At 46.0% G+C, this 23,521-nt stretch overlaps 1 protein-coding gene across 2 annotated transcripts in view; it reads right to left on the bottom strand.

Moving 5' to 3' along the window:
- Positions 1–6,800: 6,800 nt before the first annotated feature.
- The window catches only part of CLPB (caseinolytic mitochondrial matrix peptidase chaperone subunit B), a 143,034-nt gene continuing 126,313 nt past the window's right edge, over positions 6,801–23,521 (bottom strand). For both annotated transcript variants that reach the window (XM_047878206.1, XM_047878207.1), the window contains 9 exons: positions 21,564–21,641; positions 20,292–20,347; positions 15,436–15,480; positions 14,712–14,873; positions 8,658–8,814; positions 8,118–8,191; positions 7,854–7,973; positions 7,524–7,628; positions 6,801–7,115 (listed from right to left, as the gene is read on the bottom strand). In XM_047878206.1, the coding sequence (XP_047734162.1) occupies positions 6,867–7,115; positions 7,524–7,628; positions 7,854–7,973; positions 8,118–8,191; positions 8,658–8,814; positions 14,712–14,873; positions 15,436–15,480; positions 20,292–20,347; positions 21,564–21,641 (1,046 nt within the window). In that variant the 3' untranslated portion in view covers positions 6,801–6,866. The remainder of the gene's footprint in view (positions 7,116–7,523; positions 7,629–7,853; positions 7,974–8,117; positions 8,192–8,657; positions 8,815–14,711; positions 14,874–15,435; positions 15,481–20,291; positions 20,348–21,563; positions 21,642–23,521) is intronic.

Genomic DNA, 23,521 nt, shown 5'->3' with positions numbered 1-23,521 from the left:
TTCTAGTCATAGATGACTCTTCTCTTTCCTTTCTCTCTCATTGTACCTAGGGTGTGTGTTGGTGGGAGTTAAATGGATTCATTCGCTAGTTTGCACACTATTAAGTAGTTACTGCCAGTAGCTTGTATGTTCTAAGAGCTAGATCCAGAAAACAGTATCTCCAGGTGCCTTCACATCTAGACACTGCAGTGTAACATGAGTTTAGTTAACTTAAAAAAAATTTTTAATGTTTATTTTTGAGAGAGAGAGAGAGAGAGAGAGAGAGAGCGAGCACACGTGCATGAACAGGGGAGGGGCAGACAGAGAGGGAGACACAGAACCTGAAGCAGCGTCCAGGCTCCGAGCTGTCTGCACAGAGCCCAATGAGGGGCTAGAACTAACAAGACGCAACATCATGACCTGAGCTGAAATTGGACACTCAACTGACTGAGCCACTCAGGCACCCCTAGTTAACTTTAAATTAAAAATGCTGTTGAGTCTAGTTAGGTTTACACTGAATTATATATTGAGTCATACTTTTCAAGAACTTGGTATATCTTCTCATTTTATGCCCTTCAGTAGGATTTTCTTAAGTTTATTGTTAAATATTTTATAATTTTGAATAGGTAACACATTAATATGGTTCAAAATTAAAAGTATAAAAATGAATATCGTGAATTTTCCACTTCCATTGCTATCCCCCTCTCTCTACCCAATTCCCCTTTCACAGGTATTTTTTTTGTATATATGAACAAATATATATATGTATTTGTTGCAACTGAATGAAATACCTTTCCTTTGTTACTGTTTTCTAGTTGACTACTGCTAGAATAGAAAAAAAGCTATTGATTTTTATACATTTACCTTTTATTCATACACTTACCAAATTTCCTTATTATGCTACTAGGTTTTAGTATAGTCTCTTGGATTTCCTAAATACACAATCGTATTTCACCAAAACAAGATAAGTTATTATTTTCCAGTATTTTCATCAATTATTTAGTTTTCTTGCCTAATTGTTTTCAGTTGAATTTTCAAAGCAATGTTGAATCCTGTCTTATTTCAGACTTCAATAAAAACAGCTTTAGTATTCACTATTAGAAATGTTTGCGATTGTTTTTTGATGAATTATCTTTTCCTTTTACTTAGAACTTTATTTTACATTAAAAAAATTTTTTTTAAGGAATCTCTATGTCCAATATGGGGCTCAAAATCAGGACCCCAAGATCAAGTTACATGCTCTACTGGCTGAGATAGCCAGGCACCCTTAGAGCTTTATTTTTATATCATAAATCATTAAAACTGAAAAATTTTATTCAATGCTTTTTCAGCATATACTGATAAAATATTTTATCTCCTTTAATTTAGCAAACTTTATCTGAAATAATTTTAGAGTTAGAGAGAAGTTCCAAAAACAATATAAAGAATTCCTATATATCCTTACTCAGATTTCCCACCTGTTAATACTTTACTCTTTTGTTTTATCATTGTGGGTGTGTATGTGTACATGTGTATACATATATGAGTCCATGCATCTGTATGTATGTATGTGTGTATGTGTGTATGTATGTATGTATATGTATATATAGTTTTATATATATATAAAGTTTCCAGATACATTTGCAAATTTTTACCTTTAACCTCTAAATACTTCAATGTATATTTTATAAAAACAAGGACATTCTCTTAATCATGTATTATCAAAATAAGAAAATTGATATTGATCTGACATTTAAATAATCCAGTTTTTTTTTTTGTTTTTTTTTTTAAGTAAGCTCTACACCCAACACAGGGCTTCAATCTGAGATCAAGAGTCGCATGCTCTACCAACTGAGCCAGCCAGGTGCCCCTCTTCGTTCTTGATGTAGTGACTTATATTAATAAATTTCTAATACTGAGGTTTGTACCACTGAAATAAACCTAATATGATCATAGCATACAATTCAACTTTGTTTTATTTGGAATTTTTAATCTATAGGCATAGGTGAGATTAGGCTAGGACATTCTTTTAGGCACTATCAGGTTGGAGTATTAATCTTATGCTGGCCTTTAAAAATCAACCAAGCATCTTTCCATCTGATCCCACAGTCTGAAGCAACTTATAATTAAAAATTGTAACTCATCTATTTGTTGGGCTGGATGACAGCTTCAAGTGGTGTTCACCTTGTGACAATTCAATGAACTGTATACTTGTGATTTGTGCATTTTTCCACATATATTTCAATAAAAGAAGTTTAAGTAGGGGCGCCTGTGTGGCTCAGTCGGTTAAGTGTCCAACTCTTGATCTCAGCTCAGGTCTTGAGATCGAGCCTGTGTTGGGCTCTGTGCTGGGCGTGGAGCTTGCTTAAGAGTTTCTCTCTCTCCCTCTAGCACTCATGTGTGCTCTCTCTCTAAAAACAAAACAAAACAAAAAAGTTTAAAAGAACATGATTTTTAAAAGGATAAATGTTTAATAACCTTTCCAATTTTTTCTTTGGTAATTAATTGGTCTATTCAAAGTATGTTTTGGGTCAGTATTTGCTAGGAAATTATCTATTGTTTCCAAATTTGTTGCCATAGAATTCTCCTAAAATTTAAAGTTTCCATATTTACATGGTTTCTCATTCCTAATTCTGCAGGTTTGTGTTTTTTTTTTTTTTTTTTTTTGCTGTTTTTCTATTTATCAAGCTGAGATTTTATCTATTTTATTGGTGTTTTCAGAGTCATTTTTCTACTTGTCCTTTTTTTTTTTTTGGTTTCCTACTTTTTTAAAAAGTTTATTCATTTTGAGAGAGAGGGAGAGAGAGAAAGAATCGCAAGCAGGTTCCTCGATGTCAGTGTAGAGCGTGACATGGTGCTCATTCCCACAAACCATGAGATCATGACCTGAGCTGAAACCAAGAGTAGGACGCTTAACCAATCGAGCCACCCAGGTGTCCCAGTTTTCCTACTTTTTAACTTCAGGTTTTATCTTTATTGGTCCATTTTCTATTTTTGCATGGTTTAAATGTGTTTCTTTCCTAAATCTCTAAAACAATCACTACACATCTTTGAGTTTTTCTTTCTGAATAATAAGTGTTACATTTTAATTTTCGAGCCCAGTCTCACGCATTCCAGGATACTCAGTATGGGATCAGGGTCTTACTTTACCCCATTTACTGAGGGTCCAATCCTGGCAGGTCCTTCTGGCTGGGCACAAAATCATGACAAATAAATGTGTGCTTGTTGAATAAATGATACTGTTCTGTCCTGGGACCCACTGTGAAGATCTGTGCTTGCTGCAAGGCCCACCCACCCATCCAAATACCTGGAGCATCTGTCATATGCTGGCACTGTGTCAGGTCTTGTGAATAGGGCAGTGAACTAAATAAGTATCTGCCCTCTGGGTGTTTATATTCTAGTGACAAATACAGACACAGAACAAGTAATACAAGTGAACTAAGAATTGCCTAGGATGCTCTGGAAGTGATGATAGGGACCCATCATCACTTAGGAGGTCTACCTAAGAATCTGTAGAAGTGGTCATACTTAAGTTCCTCAAAATCTGAGGATTTACTCTGTCTCCTACTTTCCTCTCAGGAAGGTGGCCATTGGGTTTTCTAATATGAAAGTTGTCTGGTCTTGAGTTATATGCCTATTGCTCCTAGTCACAGTGGATTGAACCAAAGACTGACAGCCAGGCATACGAACTTAATCCAATAGGAATGTTCCACATAGGATGGTCACTAACTGACTGAATTAGAGCCCCTAAGGGAAGTCTGAACACCAAACAGAGTGAAAGGAGAAGAAACAGAGATAGCAGAAGAAGAAAAAAAGAAAAGTAAAGTATAATAGTGTCACAAATCCTATAGTATTGGATTGGAACTGTAGGTATCACCTGAACTCATGATTTTTAATAATATACATATAGACACAGTAATAAATTCAGATGTGCATGTTAACATAAATACACATATTTCTTTAGCTCTGTATGCTGAAAGGGCCTAGAAATAATGACACCCCAGTAGCAATGAATACATCTGATGCCCATTCTCGAGTGAAAGGAACCAGGAGCTACCTGGGGAAATAACTGATGCCAGGGCTAGAACAAGAAAAATATGAGTGAGCTTGGAACATCCTGTGGTGCTAGAGAGTAAGGAAGTACTTAAAAAAAAAAAAAAATGATGGGGACAATGCTGAAACAACACAGAAGCCAACTTGAGAGAGTTCCTGATGGCCAAATCTGGGCCAGTATGAGCAACAAATGAACTATTTTAGTATTAGATTATAACCCATAGAATAAAACAAATATCCATTAGTTTATACTGATATAAATTATTGGATAAATATATGGGGGAAAAGAGATAGCTCTTCCCCACAGTAGAATACCAACTAATACATATAAAATAAGTAAACAGAAAGTCATCATTAGGTCAACACAGCATTAATGTAAACAAAAGCCACTTGGTTTTTGGATGCTAAAATTAGTGGGCAAAAAGTCTAAGAATAAATAAGACATTGACACAGCTTCAAAGTATCTCCCCACAAGATTCTTACTAAATTTCAAAGGGGAAATTAGTAATTTTACAGTGGAGAAACCTGGTACACACCACCTCAGCCATGTGATCAAAAGTAACATCACCACCTGCTATGAGGCATTAGAGGGGCACATCATCAGTTCTGGGGTAGTTTTGTCAAAAATGCAAACCCTCAATCTAATCACATGAAAACAGAAGACAAATCCAAATTGAGGAACATTCTACAAAACAACTGGCCTGGACATTTCAAAAGTGTCAAGGTCATGAAAAGCAAAGAAAAATGGAGGCATTGTCACAGGGTGAAGGAGATGAAGGAAACAGGACAACAAAATGTAACATGGACAAAAAAGGGGGACGGCACCTGGGTGGCTCCGTTGGTTAAGCATCTGACTCTTGATTTCAGCTCAGGTCATATCTCACAGTTCGTGAAGCTGAGCTCTGCATTGGCTCTACGCTGACAGTGCAGAGCCTGCTTGGGTTGTCGCTCTCCCCCTCCCCCACATGCGCGTTTGTGCACGCAGCACTCTCGCTCTCAAAATAGACCAACTTTGAAAACAAAACAAACAGGGGCACCTGGGTGGCTCAGTTGGTCAAGCATCCGACTTCGGCTCAGGTCATGATCTCACTGTTCCTGGGTTCGAGCCCTGTGCTGGCAGCTCAGAGCCTGGAGCCTGCTTCGGATTCTGTGTCTCCCTCTCTCTCTGCCCCTCCCCCGCTTGTGCTCGGTCTCTCTCTCTCTCTCTCTCTCTCAAAAATAAACAGACATTAAAACAATTAAAAACAGAAAAACAAAACAAGACAAAAACCCCCACAAAATGTAACATGGGATCCTGGATTGGACTTTGGGTCAGAAAAAGGGCATCAGCGGGAAACCTCGCAAAATCTGAATGTCTACCGAGTAGTTAGTACTGCATCAATGTTAATTTCCTGCTTTTAATAACTATACTACAGTTTTTAAGATGTTACTATTACAAGAAGTGAGGCGAAGGGTATATGGGAACTCTACCATTTTTGCAACATAAGCCTAAACTTATTTCAAAACAAGAAGCTGTAGTAGTAGTAGTAGCAGTAGTAGTAATAATAAAAAGAACAGCAGTCACTGAGGTAGGGAACAGCAGGCAGCTCCTTGAAGAGCTGGACAGTGATTACTGGAGCATCTGCTGGAGCCCATGTCTTAGCTTCTGTCTGCTTCATACCCACCATACTGTCATGGCATTCCTCCATTACCTGCCCCCATTTTCTGCTTCCTGAAAGAGATCATCAGCTAACACAAAAGGAGAGTTCTAAAATGGCCCTGCAGGGTGACGGAGTGGTCATCAATGGTGGCTACCGTCGATGGAGCCCAAGGATGCACCAGGCCTTGCTGTGCCCTGCTAAGCTGGGGTTGAAACGTGGCTGGTTTGTGGAATGCCCTTGGGGGATGGTGTGCAGCCCCTCTGCTTAGTGACAAAGAAGGAGACTGCATGGGGAAGCTATTCATTCCAGACTAACTTAGTTGGGACAGCAGGATAGACAGAGCTGCTACAGACATCATGGCCACTTGGGCACAGGACTGACTTCATTCTCTCTCTCCCTCCAGCTCCCCAATGTCTGTGTTAGATTCCTGAAGGAGGTCCCATAGAGCTGAGCTTGCTTGGTCATTTGGAACTGTTGTCCAGTTCCAGAGCAGAGCAGGGTAGTGACCCAGTCAGCCCTTCCTCCTAGAGGTGCCTTATTCTGGCTTTGTTCCAAAGCTGGAGAAACATGGTCTGGCCTGACACCAGAATGTGTGGTGAGGGGGAGTAGCTACCACATGGCAGTGGAGTGGGGGATTCTATGGGTCCCTTCTCCTTGGAATTTTAGGGCATGGGAAAGAGGTAGCCTCAGCCTACACTGTACAACCTCTGTGCCTGGGCCTCTGCATTCTTTCTCCACAATCTGTGCAGAGATTATGGGGACTCAGTTGCATGAGGGCCAGCAGAGGGTGGCAGACAGGTCACAGCCTGGTCCCTGTCTTTCCTGAGCCAGATCTGTTCTTAGCTGTCAAACTTCTGAGCTTCCTCAGACCGTGATAAAGTTCCAGAAAGTATACAGGCCATGGGGATCATGCTGAAGGATAGAGAAAAGGGACCTCCTTCTCCTCCCTGCTCTGAAGAGGGTGGGAAGACAGCCCCTCTCCTGGGGACCTGTTAACAAATTTTGGGCCCATAACAAATGGTCCAGGGGAGGGAAAAACCCCTATTTTTGATTTTGAGGCTAAGGAGGGGTCTTCCTGTGGCTGTGGAGGTAAACAGGCCTTAGGCTGGGTGGAGACGAGGTAAAGGGCATGAGGGGAAGATAGGGCGGTTGCCATGCCACAGCCGAGGGGCCTTTATTGGATGTTGAGGGCATGTATAGGTAGGTAGGTAGAAGCTAGAGGCTGTGGCACATCTTCTCAGGGTGTAGCGGTGCCCGGATGTCCAGTTTGTGGGTCTTGCTGTCCTTGTCGATGATCTCCAGCCGCAGCTTGGGTGGACGCTTCTCAGCCTGAGGTGAGGGCAGTTCAGGGCTCTTGAGCAGCTGCTTGTCTGAGTCCTCCACAGTGATACGCAGAGTACAGCCCCCTGGCAGCAGATCCTGTTCATAGGCGGCTGCCAGCTGGTTCACCACACGGCGTTCTACCTGCAGGTGACAGGTGAAGTGGTCGTCACCGCTGTGGCCTGGGCTAGCATGTGGCCTGAGCCTGGAGCCCAGGCTCCATCACTTACTGCTAGGGCAAGTCAGAAACCTCTGAGCTTCAGTTTCCCTCTGCAGAGTGGGGCTAAAAACACACAGTTTAAAGGACTATGCTAAAGACTCAGGGGTGTCAGTTTCTGAGGTTCCCAGCTCAGTTCCTCACTCCTAGCAGGGATTCATACTCGGTTATCCTTCAGGACAGGGGTTTTACTTGATCATCTTCTGGTTTTGGTTGTGAAGGAGCATCTGCTCTGGGTATGAACTATTTCAGGTTGGGAGCCCAGGGGCTGGGTCTGGGGGCCCTGGGGTGGGAAGTGTAGAGGTGCCTTACTTCTCTAAGGATCCTGTGCTCACCTCATGCTTGATGGAGCGGGCGCCATAGTGCACGTTGTAGCCGTCGACCAACACGTCTGCCACCTCGCGGTCCCAGAGCAGCGTGATATTGTGCCTTTGCTTGGCCTGAGACAGGTCAGATAGGAGCATGCCTGCATGTGGCCCAGTGCTTTCCATCTCTCACCACTCTGGCCTGAGGCCTGGGCCTGTGAATGACTGTGTGCCCCTGAGGCCAGTGACCCACACCACTGTTCTCCAAGCCTCTAGGAAGGGGGTGCTCCCAACCCAGTGTTCCCCAATTTCCAACAGGCAGATGACCCATCCCCACCCATAGGCAGTTCCTATTCTTACTCTCTTGGCCCAGAAGTTCAGTTCCTTGTTGACAAGTTGGATGAGCTCCGAGTGGCAGAAGGGAAGGAAATAGACAATCTCATTGATTCGTCCCAGAAACTCATCTCTCCGGAAGTGAGCCTGTAGGGCCAGGTTAGGGGTGGGGTGAGCTCTGTGACCCAGAAGGGGTAAAGGGAATTACTAGACCCCAAAGGGAAGACAGAGAGATGGCTAAGGGGGATCTTCCCACCCAAGACTCCAATAGGAAGGACAAAGACCTCTTACTTTCAGGATGGGGCGAATCACATTCTCCTTGAAGTTCTTTGAGATGGTAATCTTGTCATTAATCTGGACATCCCCTGTGGAAAAAGAATCATAAATTGCCTACTCCCCACACCTAGGGAGCTTTGGGAACTGTATCTGCCTCGTGGCCCCATTTATGAAAAGAGATCTGGTCCTGCCCCTGATGGTCTGTGTGATCCTGGTCAGGGTCTCAGGCCTCTACGCCTTGGCCTGCTCTCCACCTGAATATTGAGAGGGTTAGAACTGGGCACTTCCTGAGGCCCTTCCATCTCTATGTGCTACAAATCCAAAGCTCAGGATTCCTTAGGGTAGGAGTTGTGTGAGGGAGGAACAGAGGGGGAGAAGAGTCAAGACAAGACTTGAGTTCTGACTTGGAAGAGGGGTTGGAGGGTTCACTTCCAAATAGAAAGATGACAGATGTGGCCTCCTGCTTGATGTCATCCTCCACCTCCTGGGGAAGAGATGTGCTGGTGGTCTGGGCACCTGCTCAACTGCCCAGACAGCTCAGGCTGTGTGCCATACCAAGGTTTTCAGCAAGACGGTTATGGCTCATCTCCAAAGCCTCCTGCCGCAGCTGCAGGGCATGCTGTGCGATCTCATCACTGGCCACATTGGAGGTCATGATGAAGATGGCATCCTTGCAGTCGATGGTCTTCCCTTTTCCATCCGTCAGCCGGCCCTGGGAAAGAACAGTGACTCCATGTTCATGGAGGGTTAAGCCTGACTACCTCTTCCAGAAGTTCTCTCTAGAACCCTCAGCTGCTCCCTCCTCCCAGTTCTCTGAGCACTATTCTCACACCTAGGCTTCAGTGCTCACTGCCCTGGGCTGCAACCACTCCTCCTGTTGAGAGTGACTTCAGGCAATATTGCACCTCTGTTTGTCATCAATAAGGGCCCTTGATTCCTCTCTGGCACCCTGGAAGCCAGCCTGATTAAACATGCATTTATCCAACACACTTCCTTGGCGGCCCAGTCCAGGCCAGGCTCGAGGCTCACCGCACCTTTGACATTCTCCTCCTTAAGAGAAGAAATGCCACTCAAGAAACCAGCAATAACAATTCAGTGAGTTAAGTGGTATAAGGTCACTGTAGGAGTTCAGAGGAGGGTATTTTATAGGGCCACTGTGAAGACTAATATGGTCATGTTGGTTAAAAACCCTTAGTTAACCAAACTATGCAAATGTCCTGAACTGTTATTATGACAGCAGACAATATACATTTGCTGTATCAAAATGAATGACATGAACTGAAACCAGTATAAACTCTGCATCTTTATTTATTTTTTTAATTTTTTAATGTTTATTGGTTTTTGAGAGAGAGAGAGACAGACAGACAGACAGTGCAAGCAGGGGAGGGGCAGAGAGAGAGGGAGACACAGAAACCAAAGCAGTCTTCAGGCTCTGAGCTATCAGCACAGAGCCTGATGCGGGGCTCAAACTCACAAACAGTGAGATCACAACCTGAGCCAAAGTCAGATGCTTAACTGACTGAGCCACCCAGGTGTCCCCAAATCTCTCCATCTTTAAAGCCATCCTTTTGCCTGACAGAGAGGAAGAGAAAACAAGGCTCCTCTTTAGCCAGTGTGGGAAGTTTCCTTGGAATCTTTAGCTCTTTCTGAAGTGACACAGATGAAACCATCTATACAGGAGACAGATGCACCGAGAAAAGATACAAGGAGCTACAGTAGAAGGGACAGAACAACGAAGAAAGTATAGTTGTCTGGGGCCACTCAGTTCAAGGGCAAGAAGCTCCACCTACTCAGCAAACATCAAGGCTATGACTGTACAACAACAGCACTTTATAGTCATTTATGACAAAAGCAATGGTCAGGGCCTCGCTGAGCAGAACTGATGGGAATAACAACAGTGGACACCGATGGGGCACTTCTACATCCACTGCAGGTCTCCTGTTTAGTGCTTTCCATGTGCTCCCATACTCTTCCCACAAAGCACAAACTCATGCCAGGCCAGAGACCATGGCTCTGGGGACAGGTCACTGACCTCAACCTGTCAGCTCCTGCCTGCCCCAGGCTCAGATGGTAACTAGTCCTCCTTTAACAATTCCCATTCCCTGGTGGTATGGACCTGACTCAGGGTCAGCCCTTGCTTCTAAAGCCAAAGCAACGGCAGACTAGCCCTGGCCCTCAGGGGCTAAAGGGGAAGAAATGTGCATTAACCTAGCACCTACTCCATGCTGGGCATGGTATCTGGTGCTTGTTAGCCTTGCTTTATATGGGTCTTTGACACAGGCCTCTCAGAAAGTGTTAGTTCCAAGGGGGTCTATTTAGAATAGATGTGCAGCTCAAGTCCTAATCACTTTCTTGTCCCTGCCTTGGGTGGGAAGAAGGGAAAGCAAGGGTGGAAGCAGATAATCTTTAGCTTTTGCCATTAGCTTCCCTATCTATGAGTTATAGATCAACAGAATCTACCTGGGGGCAATTCTTTTTTTCCTTTTTTAACGTTTACTTACTTTTGAGAGAGACAGAGACAGAGTGCAAGCAGGGGAGGGGCAGAGAGAAAGAAGGAGACATAGAATCTGAAGCGGGCTCCAGGTTCTGAGCTGTCAGCACAGAGCCTGATGCGGGGCTTGAATTCACGAACCATGAGATCATAACCTGAGCCGAAGTCAGATGCTCAGCCAACTGAGCCACCCAGGTACCCGGGGACAATTGTAGTTTTGAAGACCTGTTCTGTGCGTGTGTGTGCGTGTGTGTGTGTGTGAGATGTGTCCAAATGTGCGCATAGGACACTGTTCACAGAGCTCAACCCCAAGGACTGAGTACACATGCTGCTATACTGGCTAGAGCAACAACCAACAGCAATTTCATTCCAGGATCAAAGCGCTGTTTCTAACTGGGCCTGTGGATGGGTCCTAGAGGGGTGACGGGAACAGATGCAGGGTAAGACTGACCCAAAGGATGACTTTCAGTGTTCATGTCTTCTCTTCCTCAGAGTCTTTGGCAATAGAATGTGTCCCAAAGAGGGAGTTGTCACTGGCACACCTCCCAGCAGTGACTGGGTGGGTGTGAATGCTACCCTGGGTTATAGGGGTTGCTTTCCCACTGCTTCCATCCTTGAAGGGAAGAGCAGGTTGGGCTCCTCAGGAGCCAGTCTCTTCTTGGGACTTCTTCCCTGTGCTACAGGCTCTGGGGTCATAGTCCTGCTTGGTGTTTTGGTGAGAACATTAGGGCTCCTGCTTCTCTGGATCCAGGCTTGTGAGAACTGGGCTAGGTGGGAACGAGGGTGCTTCCTTTATGCCCCCAGACTGGATCATATGCCCCCACAACTCCTGACAATTGTAACTTATTCTAGCTCAGCATGCACCACAGTGGGCTAAAATGCTTTTTGCTGCCAGTCTGCTCCACTCATTCATGAACACCAAGGCAGACACTGTGCATCCTGTGTCCCCTCTGCCCCACCTGAACCACATTCCCTCTGACTTTCCTGATAGGTCACAAGGCTCTGGGTTAGCCTTTTCTTCTCTACATACTACATACCCCCTAGTTGAGAGATCTCATCCCTTCCTGTGGCTTCCATTACCTTGTCCGTGCTGATGCATTCCTGAATCTCTGCTTCCAGTCCAGAATTGTACTATGCTCTAGATCTCTCCAACTGATGACTGGCCTCTTGGACACCTCCATCTGGTCGTCGTCCCTCAGGCATCTCATTTTCAGTGATTTCAAACCTCAGCAACTCACCTTCCTCGCCAATCTGCTGCTCATCCTCCTGTGTTCCCTGCCTCAGTCAATGGCAGTAGCGGCCGTCTTGTCACCCAGGCCAGAAACCCTGCAGCTGGCCACCCCTGGACCCTCTGTCTCCCCTCAAATTCAATCAAATCACTGAGCCCTGCATAGTCAGCCTTCCAGGAGTTCTGGCTAGCCTGTGGCTCTGCTTTAGAGAAGGCATCCTCAGCTCTAGCCCGGAGGCTTCAACAGCCTCCTTGCTGCTCCCCGTCTGCCTTCCAGTCCATTCTCTCACCAATGCCTTCTCTCAGGCTAGGAAGACAGATCTTTATAAAGTAAGAACCTGGCCATGTTTCTTTCTTGCTTAAAGTCTTTAAAAGCTCCTTACAATCTAACAAGTAAACCCATACTTCATCTCCTGGGATTGTAACTGGTCCCTGACAACTTACCCACTCACCTCCACTGTTCTGTTCTCACTTCCCTTCTGTAGCCGAGCAGTGCTGAGCAGCTGCAGTTCCCTGGACAGGCCAGACGGCCTCGCGCCCCCGTGCTTCGGCACAGTAGGTGTCTGCTGCCAGCCCTTCTCTGCTCGTTCGCCTAGAACCTCCTGATTTATCCTTGAAAGGTATACTATATTCCTGTTGAATTAAGTTACTTAACAGAGCATTTCCCCTGACCTCATGGGCTCTGGGAATGGTTGGACTAAGATAAAGTCCCTGTCCACAAGGAGCCTATAAGCATAACTCTGGCTAAGTAATCTTGGATGACAGCTTTGGTCAATGGAATCAAGGATATAATATAAATTTCAGGAATGACACTAGGTTGGTGGGGGCTGTAGGAAGGGATTATTATCAACTCCCAAAAGGTAGTCAATGGAGTGACAGTAGCAGGGAATGGGTGGACAGGGCTTACATATGGAGGCGGTAACAAGTTCTAGGTGGTGCTGGTTGTATTTCAGTCAGCAGCTGCCTTCCCTCTTTCTGGGCCAAGGTGGTCATCAGAGGTACCTCTCTAGGGATGTCAGAAACTGTTGTGCTCACGCTCCCTGAGCTGGGCCCTCCCTTCCTGTGAATGCTTCACTGCAGATCTACCTCTCTCTTCTGGTCCTACCTGCATGGTAGTTCTTAGTGAAGCTGTAGGCTCTGAACTGGACTGCCTGGGTTCCAACCTTGGATTCTCTCTTCCCAGCTGTATGACCATGGGCAAATTACTTATCTCACTTTACTTCAGTTTCCATATCTTACACAGAGGCAGTAATAAGAACTATCTTCGTAGGGATGTTGGGAGGATCACATGAATTGATACAAGTAACTGTTTTAGACCAGTGCCTGGTACAAAAAGTCAAAAATTTCAACATTATCATGTCTCCTTTCCACTTATCTACCTAGGCAGGGAGCTCCCAGAGAGAAGGTATGGGTCTAGTCCATAGCTGTGTACTTGAATCCCATCAAGAGACTAGAATAAAGTGGGAGGTCTTACAGCACAGATGTGGGTAACTAATATATGACTTTTGAAGGACCGGCCTTTATTCCTCAGTGAGTGGTCTGGGGACAGGGAAGAGCTGGGGGGCTAGGAAGACAGCAATGAAACTAGGGCAGGGACAAGGATACTGGGCCATGTGGGGAAGGTGATGGGCAGCTATGGGGATATCTGGATCTGGGTCTTCTTGGTTTGGCACCTGGTGTGCTATTTGGTCCATAAGGAGTCCCTTCCCACACCTCATCAAGTACACTTGCGACATGGGAAGCAAAACCCCTCCTTGCTGTCCCAGAGCTGGAAGGGGCTAAGTGGAAAAGTGGGCTGGACTCCATCTGGACATATATTGGTTAATATAGCCCCGGCTTGGGAGCAGAGGAGAAGCCTCATGCTCAGTTCTGCCCGGCCTCTAAAGGAAGAGATCCAATCCTCCTATGATAAGCTCTCCCTCCCCTGCTTGAGGTAAGGAATGGCACAGAGTAGGAGAACTGGGGCTCTGGAATCAAATGTATCTGTGGCCCAAACCTGGATCCTCTGTATAATAGCTCCATGGCCTCAGGCAAGTCATTTATAACCTCTCTGAACTTCAGTTTCTTCTTCTGTAAAAAATGAGACAGCTGGGGTGCCTGGGTGGCTCAGTTGGTTGGGCGTCTGCCTTCGGCTCAGGTCATGATCTCATGGTCCATGAGTTTAAGCCCCGCGTCGGGCTCTGTGCTGACAGCTCAGAGCCTGGAGCCTACTTCAGATTCTACGCCTTCCCTTCTCTCTGCCCCTCTCATGCTCATGCTCTGTCTCTGTTTCTCAATAATAAATGTTAAAAAAATTTTTTTTTAATTAGAAAAAATAATAAATAAATAAAAAATGAGACAGCTGTCACTGCCTGGCTATTGTGATGATTAGCGGTGACGTTGTTAGCACAAGCCTAGTACACAGAATGTACTGAAAAGCAGAGTTCTTATTTAGAGCTTACCCTACCAGAAGGAGGTTATCTAATTTGTGGTGAGCCTGGAACTCCTTGGAAGAAAAGGGCTTCACAAGCCAGAAAGGTTCTTGGAGCTTATCTTGGATACAGCCTCCTTCTTTGTCACATGAGGTCCCTGATGCCTAGAGATGGAGCAGAGCTGGAACTAAAAATTCATGTCTCTCTGTCTTGGTATCTCTGCTCCATGTCTCTCTAGAAGGCAGTCTGGGCAGCCAGAAAATGTCAATCCTTGGGTAGTACTGGTCTGTCCTCAAGTGCCCAGCCCAGGCCCTGGTCCAGAAAGGGGGCAAAGCATCATTTGCTAAGTGACTGAATACACATGGGGGCAAAATGGCAAGTGAAAGGATCAGACAAGCCTCTGGGCCCTTGATTCTTGATTCACAGCACCCCATACTTTTGGGGTCCCCTCCTCCATCCCAGCCCAAAGTCACTTTCACCTCATCAAACAGCTGCAGCATGATAGTAAGCACATCTGGATGGGCCTTGTCCACTTCATCGAAGAGCACCACAGCATTGGGACACTGTTTCAGCTTCTTGGTCAGCTGGCCACCTTCTTCGTGGCCAATGTAGCCTGGTGGGGACCCGATAAACTTGGCCACCTGGAGGAAGCAAGGAAACATATTGAAAAAGCCTTTCTATGCTTTTAGTTTCCAATATGGGCATACATAGGAAAATGGCTTTATTCATTAAGACTGCCTGTGTCAAGGGGCACCTGGGTGACTCAGTTGGTTAAGCGTCTGACTCTTGATTTTCGGCTCAGGTCATGATCTCACAATTTGTAAGTCTGAGCCCCACGTTGGGATCCATGCTGACAGCATGGAGCCTGCTTGGGATTCTCTCTCCCCCTCTCTCTAACTCTCCTCTGTGTGCGTGTGCACGTGTACTCTTGTACACTCTCTCTCAAAATAAATAAATAAACTTAAAAAAAAAAGACTGCATGTGTCAACAGGGACAGTCAGGCTTCCTCCTGGGGTGGCAGGAATCCTGCTGTAATGAGAGAGCAGACAGATCTTCTTTATGCTTGTTTTTCAGAGCAAGTCCGATACAAAACAGATCAGTGATCCTGCTGCACACATATGTCCCCAAAGGACAAATCCCAAGGCAGAATCATGTTGATTGACAGATCCACCAAACCACATTTTACCAAGGACTCTCACTCACCTCATGCCGCTCCTGGAACTCAGACATGTCCAGCCTGATGAAGCCCTGTGTGGAAACAAGCAGGAGTCCATTTGGAGGCAGGAAGGTAGAGGGAAGGGTTAAGGAGGAGAGCTGCTCAAATAGGCCCTAGGGTTTCAGACCACACCAACCAAGATCTTCTACCCCATTCTCACCATAGTGGGTTTCTGTTCACTCCTCCCCCACATGATCCCCCCCCATTTGCTACCTTAATAAACCTAAGTCATATCCCTGCCCTTCTAAATCTGGCTCAGAATGTCTCTTTTTTCAGGCTTCTACTGGTCTGATTACCGTATCACCCACCTTCCCACCCATCCCACATTTCCTGAGGGCATCTTGTGTGTGCTGGGCACTGGAGCTACAGCTGTGAACAAGTCTTGGTCTCCGTCCTCAAGGAGAACACCTCAAGTAGGGGCAGACATACATGGACAAATTCGGTCACCATCAGTGTGGACCATGATGAGAAGGAAGGGTACAATAAATACCCAGACAGCTCCATGGTGCCCTCAGCTGTGCAGGTCTTTATAGGGACATGCCCCTTTGTTTTAGTTTTCTTTTATGCTAAGAAATCTTTTAATTTATTTAACAGCTATCCATATGGCAGCTTACAGCCCCTCTCTCTCCACCACTGGGCCTAGGAGTGATTTGAAGGGAACCTCTGGGGTGAGGTTCAACTATGATTAGCCTCAGAGGGAGCGGATGTGTGTGTGTATGTGTATAGTATGGGATCTGTGAATTAACACAGGCAGAGTATCCACTCCTTCTCACAATGGATTTAGGGAGTGAAAAGGGGATTCACAGGTAGCCTGTCTCTCTACTCACAGCCTGGGTTTCCCAGGTTCCTCTCCTAGTGGCACATACTTCCACCTTAGAAAGTGCACTCACTGAATATGCTTCTTCTGAGGGCTGGGGATGACAGGGTGCCAGGAGCCTAGAGGGAGGTAGCTATTTATGTCTGAAATCCAGGCCACATTCTAGCTCTGCTGCTGGTCAGAAATTCACTCGGTGACGTAGTTTTTCTCTGTTCTGTTCACTCTGTACCAGAGGTAGAGGGCGGCAGAAGAGCCTTGGCAGGCCCTTGGTTTCCAGTCCCAGTTTGGCCACTGTCTGTGTGGCACTGGGCATGCTGCCCCCCTCCCCCTTTTTGAACTGCAGCTTCTTCCTATGTAACACAGGCCCTGTTTCCTCTCCCTGGCTCACCAGGGGCCTGAGGAGAGACCTAACCCAAGAGGTAGAGGAGGGCTGGAGAAGTAGTAAGGCAATGTGGAGGTGACCACTGCTATCCGAGAACATGGGGCATTAGCTAGAAAACATTTTCAGAGGGTCCCAGGCAGCTCAGCCAAGAGAAACACAGACTTGAGGAAGAATGGGAGGACAGACATGAAGAAGCCGGGAGTGCTTCCCAGAGGGAGCAAAGCATTGGAACCCATGAGATGGGTATCTAATGATAATAGCTGACAGTCACTGTGTGCTAAGTACCTGGCAATGTTCTAAGCCAGCTGCTCTACAGGGCTCAGAACATGTACAAGTCTGTAAAGTAAGTATTCTTATACTTTTCAGAAGAGAAGACTGAATCACAGATTAATGTAACTTGACCAAGGTCACTCAGGTTTGACAATTTAGCTCCAAGTCTGTGCTCTTAGCCACTAAACTCTACTGCCTCCTATTTCCTGCTCTGTCAATCAGCAGGGCTCTTGGCAGTCTTCATCTGAAGAATCCTGGGCTTTGTGCCGATGTCAATTGTCCCAGGATCCAGAAGTATGGGCTCTACTGCTCACTTATGTCAAATAATGTGGGTTCTCATCCTAGTTCTCTTACTGATTTGCTAAGTAACTTTGAACAAGTTTCAGGGCTTGAGTTTCTTGGCTTGAATACTTTTGGTTTCACATGATCTTAGTTTAGGATGAAGTGAGACAACAATTATGACAGTAATATCCAACATGTACTGATTGATTACTACATGATAATGATGGTGTCTAGCGTTTTACATTATTATCTCAATTAACTTTCACAATAATCTAATCAGTTAGGCACCATTATTGGACCCATTTTATAGATGAGAAAACTGATGTAAACAGAGATCCCAGCAAACTCCAGAGTAGCTTAGAATTGGGGTTTGAACCCAGGCAGTGGACTACCCTTGATTCCAATAAAGAAATTATAAAATTGTACAAATGAGACCTTGTGAGGCAACCAGGTCCAGAGGTACCAGTGACCCTTTTCCAATGAGGAAACTAAGGATCACAAAGCCAGAATTTAAATTCAAGCCACCAAATCCCAGGCCAGCATGCATTTCATTTAGTCAGCCCTACTCTACCCTTTTTATGACACGACACTTCCTATAAATCATTCCTTGGGTCCTGTTGGTGTTGGGTACAGTTTAAGACTCTCAGATTTTGAAGGTAGGTCTCAAACTTGCCTGTTATATGGCCAGAAAATGTCTCTACTAAACACAGACTCTGAGGTGAGCTGGCCCACAGGCTGGTACAAGTAGGAGTTTTACGGAAGCACCGCCTAGGATTTAAAAATTAGGGGCACCTGGCTGGCTCAGTCAGTACAGCGTATGACTCTTGACCTTACGATCTTGAGCTCAAGCCCCATAGTGGGTGTGGGGCCTACTTAAAAAACAACAAAATAAATAAAATGAAAATTAAATACAGAGACAGTTGTTCTGGGCTTCTCATGCCTCTCATCTCCCTATGTGACGTGGGGACAAACTGACAAGTTTACAATCTAGTCTCCTACTGTAGCTGAGAACAGCTGTATTGAGAGAAGAGATGAGAGACTGGATTCTGATTTTACCTCCTCCCCTCACAAATGAACTTGGACAAGCCCTTACATGTTGTAGGATCTCAGTCTTCTCATCTGAAAAGTGGATCTAATTTAGCATCACAGGATCAAGTAAGACAGCTGATGGGGTAGTGCTGCAGAAAGTACCAGATGATGAACACACATGAGACAAGGGATCAGGCACTTACTTAAATGTGCCAGAGCCTGAGCTCACTGTGATTCATATTACCTCACTGCATGCTCACAACCATCTTAGACACAGGATTGGACAGCTTCACTTTGAGGCAAGAGAGCTCAAACTTGGAGGGGTTAAGTAACCCACCTAAGGTCAGGAGAAAGGAGAACTGGAGCCTGTACTGAGGAATGGCTGGCTCCAGGGCCCTGACTGCCCAGCCCACTGCCTCCAAGGGGTGACGGTGTACTGCAGAATGCCATAACCATGCTTCTAGGAGCCCCCGCACTGGTGTCAGTCTGCCCTTCATTCAGATGCTCCAACTGAAAAATGACTTGAATCATCAGTCTCTTAGCAAGCCCCGCCTGCCTCCTACACCAGCAAATCAGACCATGCTTTCCCTTCTTCCACTGTGTATGAAGACATATTAAGACAGCTTGGATAAGGAGATTATAATTTGTAATTAAATATTAACCTTTCTGACAGTATTAAAATTAAACCACTCAGAATTCTTCATCCCTAATCAGGTGGTTCCTGCCCGTAACTGTATCTTCCCTAATAGTCCTGCTAGTTTATGGCTCTTTCCAGAGTGCTAATTGTTTCAATCGCTGCCAACCTGATGAATTGTCTTAAAAATGCTATTTTGGTTGCAGTATGTTAGCATGCTGTGTGCTGCTTCTTGCCTACTGCCTGTCAAGTGGGTCTGCTTTGGGTTTGGTTGAGGCAGAGCACAGCTACTGGCAGAGCCAGGAAAGCTTAGGAGCCTTTAGCCAGTTATTAGGCAGACGGGGGCCAGGGATGTGGCTCCAGAGGACACAGCCTGAGCTACCTTGTTTCTGTGGTGCCAGGCCCTCAGGGAGGTGGCAAAGGGGTGGTGAGGCCAGAAGCAGGAGGAAAGGTGGCCAGGACTCTGCTGCTGTGGCAGTTTGGCTGGCAGAGGCCTAAGCAATTCCTCATTGCCTCAGCTGCAGAGGTCTTCCATAGAAATTAGGTGAGGGCATCTGGGGTCATGGGCAATCTCAGGTGGTGAGTAGGGGGACTTTAGCTTCCACAATGGAAAGACTGGTGGAAAGAAGAATGTCTGGCTTTAGTTGAAATGTTTCTACAATCTCCAAGGATGGATCTCTTGGACGTTTCTCTCTGCGTGAAAACATTTACAGTCTGCCTAGAGGGTGCCTGGGTGGCTCAGTTGGTTAAGTCTGCCTAGAAAGTCAAATTAAGCAGGTCTTGGAAAGCTAGAGTCTGAATAGATATGGGACAGGGACAGCCTTCTCCTATGAAGAGTCCGTGGGCTTTGAGTCATGGGGCAAAGGGGACTATGACCACACCACAGGTTAGGGCATAAGAAATCATGTTTAAAAGCTCATATACAATGGAGAGAAGCAATAAGGCATCTTCTCATTCTTGTTTTCTTCTATAGGCCCCAAGACTCTAGCATGGTCTTGATGCACTAGACAGTAATAGTATATTTCTAAAGCTGTTTCCTTGTTCAGCCTGAGTTCCTCAGGTAAGGGAAAGTGTCTTAAATGCTGAGTTATTAGAATCTATTACAGTACCTGGCCAAAGTAGATGCCTGAAAATGTATGGATGAATCTCAGTGGGTTCTCCCAAATGCCCCAGGAAGCAGGCAGGGCAAGGATTATTTTTCCCATTTCATAGATTAATAAATGGAGGCACAAGGAGATTGGATAACTTGCCCAAAGTCCTGGAATATTTGGTAGCCAAGTTGGGGGCCAGAGCTGAGGCCTGCTTCCTGGGTCAGGGCCCATCTTTTTGATTCACTATTAACAGATTCAGAGAGCCTAGAATTTTGGAGGCTAGCAGTAATGGCGAGGTTTCTATGGCCTGCACCTCAGGCCCAGATCCTGGCCCTTACCTTTTTGGCATCTTTGTGCATATATTTGGCTGTTTGCTTGGCCAGCTCTGTCTTTCCTAGTAAGATGGAAGGAAGAGGTGTTCGGTTAGGACCAGATGACTATCTCCTGGAATGAAAGAATATTAGAAACGCATGGACACTGGAAATAATGTATTTTATGGGTGGGAACACTGAGGCTCAGAGAAGGTCGGTGACTCTCCCAATGTCACTGGGAGAATTAGAGGTGGTGCTGAGACCAGAATCAAAGTGCGTTGCATCTTGATTTTTCTGTGGATGGAGACTGAGACTTTTTCTCTATAGCAGCATCCTAACAGTGGGAGGTTGACACTTATAATCCAGAGCCAACTTATTCTTTGAAGCCCAGTGCAAACCTTGCCTCTGACAGGAGCACCCTGACTTCCTGGTCACTGCACTGCATCTCTTTGGACACCCATGGTCTTGCCATCCAGCCAGGCCCTGGAGCCATAGGCCAAACAGAGGCTGGGAGAGGATAAAGAATACCTCTCCTTGGCTTCACAGCCTTTCTTTGTAACATAAAGAAACAATGACAATACCAAAGCGGTGGCTCTAAGGGCCATTTGGTATGATGGCCAAACCTTTGGAAGTCACTGTCTAGTATAGGAAATCAAGTTCTACAGTATCATGGTGAGGTGGCAGTAATCTACATCTGGGGGAGAGCTAGGCCCATGAAGATGCTGAGAGGGGAAGAAGAGACAACAAATGCATGAAACTCCCCAAAACGACAATGGTGGGAGGTGGTGGTGCAGGTCAGGGGTCTGTGAGGGTGGAGAGCGAGGGAGTGAGAATGCCTCAGATAATCCAGCCCAACTGGCTAGAAAAATACCAAACCCATTTGACTGAAACCAATTTTGCTATGCACCCCACACTGTGTTGGCCACCAGGGGCTTTCTTTAGCTTGCTAGAAGGTTATGTCCCAAGTTGTACTAATAAATAAGGTTGGTGTGCTGGGCAGTGGAGGTGGTTCAACTGTTCCCAAAGGGCAGCCTCTGGGGATGCAGAGTGGCTGGACCAGGGTTAACAGACCCCAAAGGGCCTGGTTGTCCAGGTGCATCAGGCCCTATACCACAGCTTCTGGAGGGAGGGGCATCATTCCAGCTGTTCCTAATGTGACAGACAACCCTCTTTCTGGCTCTAATTTGGAGGCAGTTGTTTTGAGAGTGGGAATTCAGAAGTGGGCTGTGTGACCCTGGCCCATAGCAGCTGGGGCTCCCTCAGCACTCCTTCCCTACTTGCCGTTCTGCTCCCAGTTACCTATTCCAGATGATCCCAAAAAGAGGAAGACCAGAGGGTGTTCTTCATCGTACCAGCCATTCTCCTTCCTCCGGATCGCTAGGGCCAAACACACAAGACGGGGGGTGGGGGGGGGACAGTGAGGGAGGCAGATAAATCAATGACACAAAAGGCAGGATAATTATCACTAAGTATACAATATGTTTTACTGCTCTGCGCCCACTCAAAGTCCTCACTACCATTAGTGCTGCCTAATCTGATTAGCTGGCAAGGCCCCTAGAGACACCTAATCAGGTTAGCATGGATTTGGAAAGCTGCCCAGAGCAGATTTCGGATAAAGTTTTCCAGGATGAGCACTCAGCGTTGCCAGGGAAACTGAAAGGCGGGTGGATGGTGAATGGAGGTGAAGGGGGCAGGGGGCTGGTGAAGGAGAACTGGAGAGGAACTTTAGCTCTCAGAGGGCTGGTTCCACTTCTACTCACAACTGGTGGGAGACTGAGCCTGCCTCCTATGCAAATGCAAGAGACAGAAGCCCATGGCAGGCCCTGAGGGATCTGGGGTATGAGCTCTGGACTCTTTCCCACTTGGGGAAACCAAGACCTAGTCTGCTGTCTGGAAGTATAGCCAAATGTACTTTCTGGAATCCAATCAAGGGTAGTGTGGAGCTCAGGGCACAGAGGGGTGGACCACATGGTTGGCACTGTCACTAACCATGACCTCCATCAGGGAGAAATGGTGCGGGAGTGGGACAGATATGTCCCAAGTTCCCTGGGAGTTCAGCTCTGCCAGAGTGAGATCTGACCTCCCCTCTTTATTTTTATTAAAAAAATTTTTTTTCCAATGTTTATTTTTGACAGAGAGAGAGACAGAGCATGAGCAGGGGAGGGGCAGAGAGAGAGGGAGACACAGAATCCAAAACAGGCTCCAGGCTCTGAGTTGTCAGCACAGAGCCCGATGCGGGACTGGAACTCACAGACCGCGAGATCATGACCTGAGCCGAAGTCGGACGCTCAACCGACTGAGCCACCCAGGCACCCCATGACCTCCCCTCTTTAGGATGAAGTATATAATCAAAGGCTGTGCATTCAAGGTGAGGAAATTAAGTGTCCAACTACAGAGTGGGAGAATCAGGCTCCAGAAGCATCACTCAAGTATAAGACCAGGGGGCAGAATGAGGCAGAGCCATTAGAAAAAGAACCATTTATTGGACAAGTTATCTGCCGGGCACAACTAGAAAAACTGTCAACATTTTTTTATTACTCAAGACCCACACAAACACCCTGAGAAGTAAAGTATTATTCTTAACTCCATTATACTGAGCAGGAAACTGAGGCCAGAGATAAAGAGATTTGACCGTCACGTCACATAACTGGTAGATTACTACTAGTTGGCATAGATGGTAGAGTTACTTCTCTCTCTAAACAGGTTTTCTTTTTTTTGCTCACATATGGCTGCTTTTAAAAAGTATCCATTCGGACTGCATTAATGGGAACGTGGCAGTCAGAAGATAGAAGGGGACAGAGGACTGTGCAGGGTTGGTCTACAGATGGAACAACATGTATGCTCTGATGCTCAGAGTGTCAGGGGGAGATTAACAAAGGGATATATGTCAGAAGACAAGGCCTGGAAAACAAGTCAACTGAGAAAGAGTTGATGGCCTTAGGGAAGTGTCTGCTGGTCCTGAGGTACAAAGATCCTGTGTGGTACAATCTGTGACTCGGTTTCAAAGAAGTAGCTACACAGATCAGGGAAGGCTTTCTAGAAGAAGTAGGACTAATAAGGGATCATGAAGGCCAGGAAGGATCCGAAGGGGCAAAGGTGGCTGGCATGACACAGATGGAGAAACAGGAATGAACATGAATAGTTGTGGGTGGGATCAGCTTGCCGTCTCAAATACCTGCCATAGCACTTCAGGTCTTTGCTGTGGTCTTTCTCAACTCAATCTCTAATGCTGCTACCTAAAGAACTTTCTAGTTCTG

Source organism: Prionailurus viverrinus, chromosome D1 (assembly GCF_022837055.1).
Source record: "Prionailurus viverrinus isolate Anna chromosome D1, UM_Priviv_1.0, whole genome shotgun sequence".
Taxonomy (NCBI): domain Eukaryota; kingdom Metazoa; phylum Chordata; class Mammalia; order Carnivora; family Felidae; genus Prionailurus; species Prionailurus viverrinus.
The sequence above is the reverse complement of the archived record's forward strand: the minus strand, read 5'-3'. Positions and strand labels throughout refer to the sequence as shown.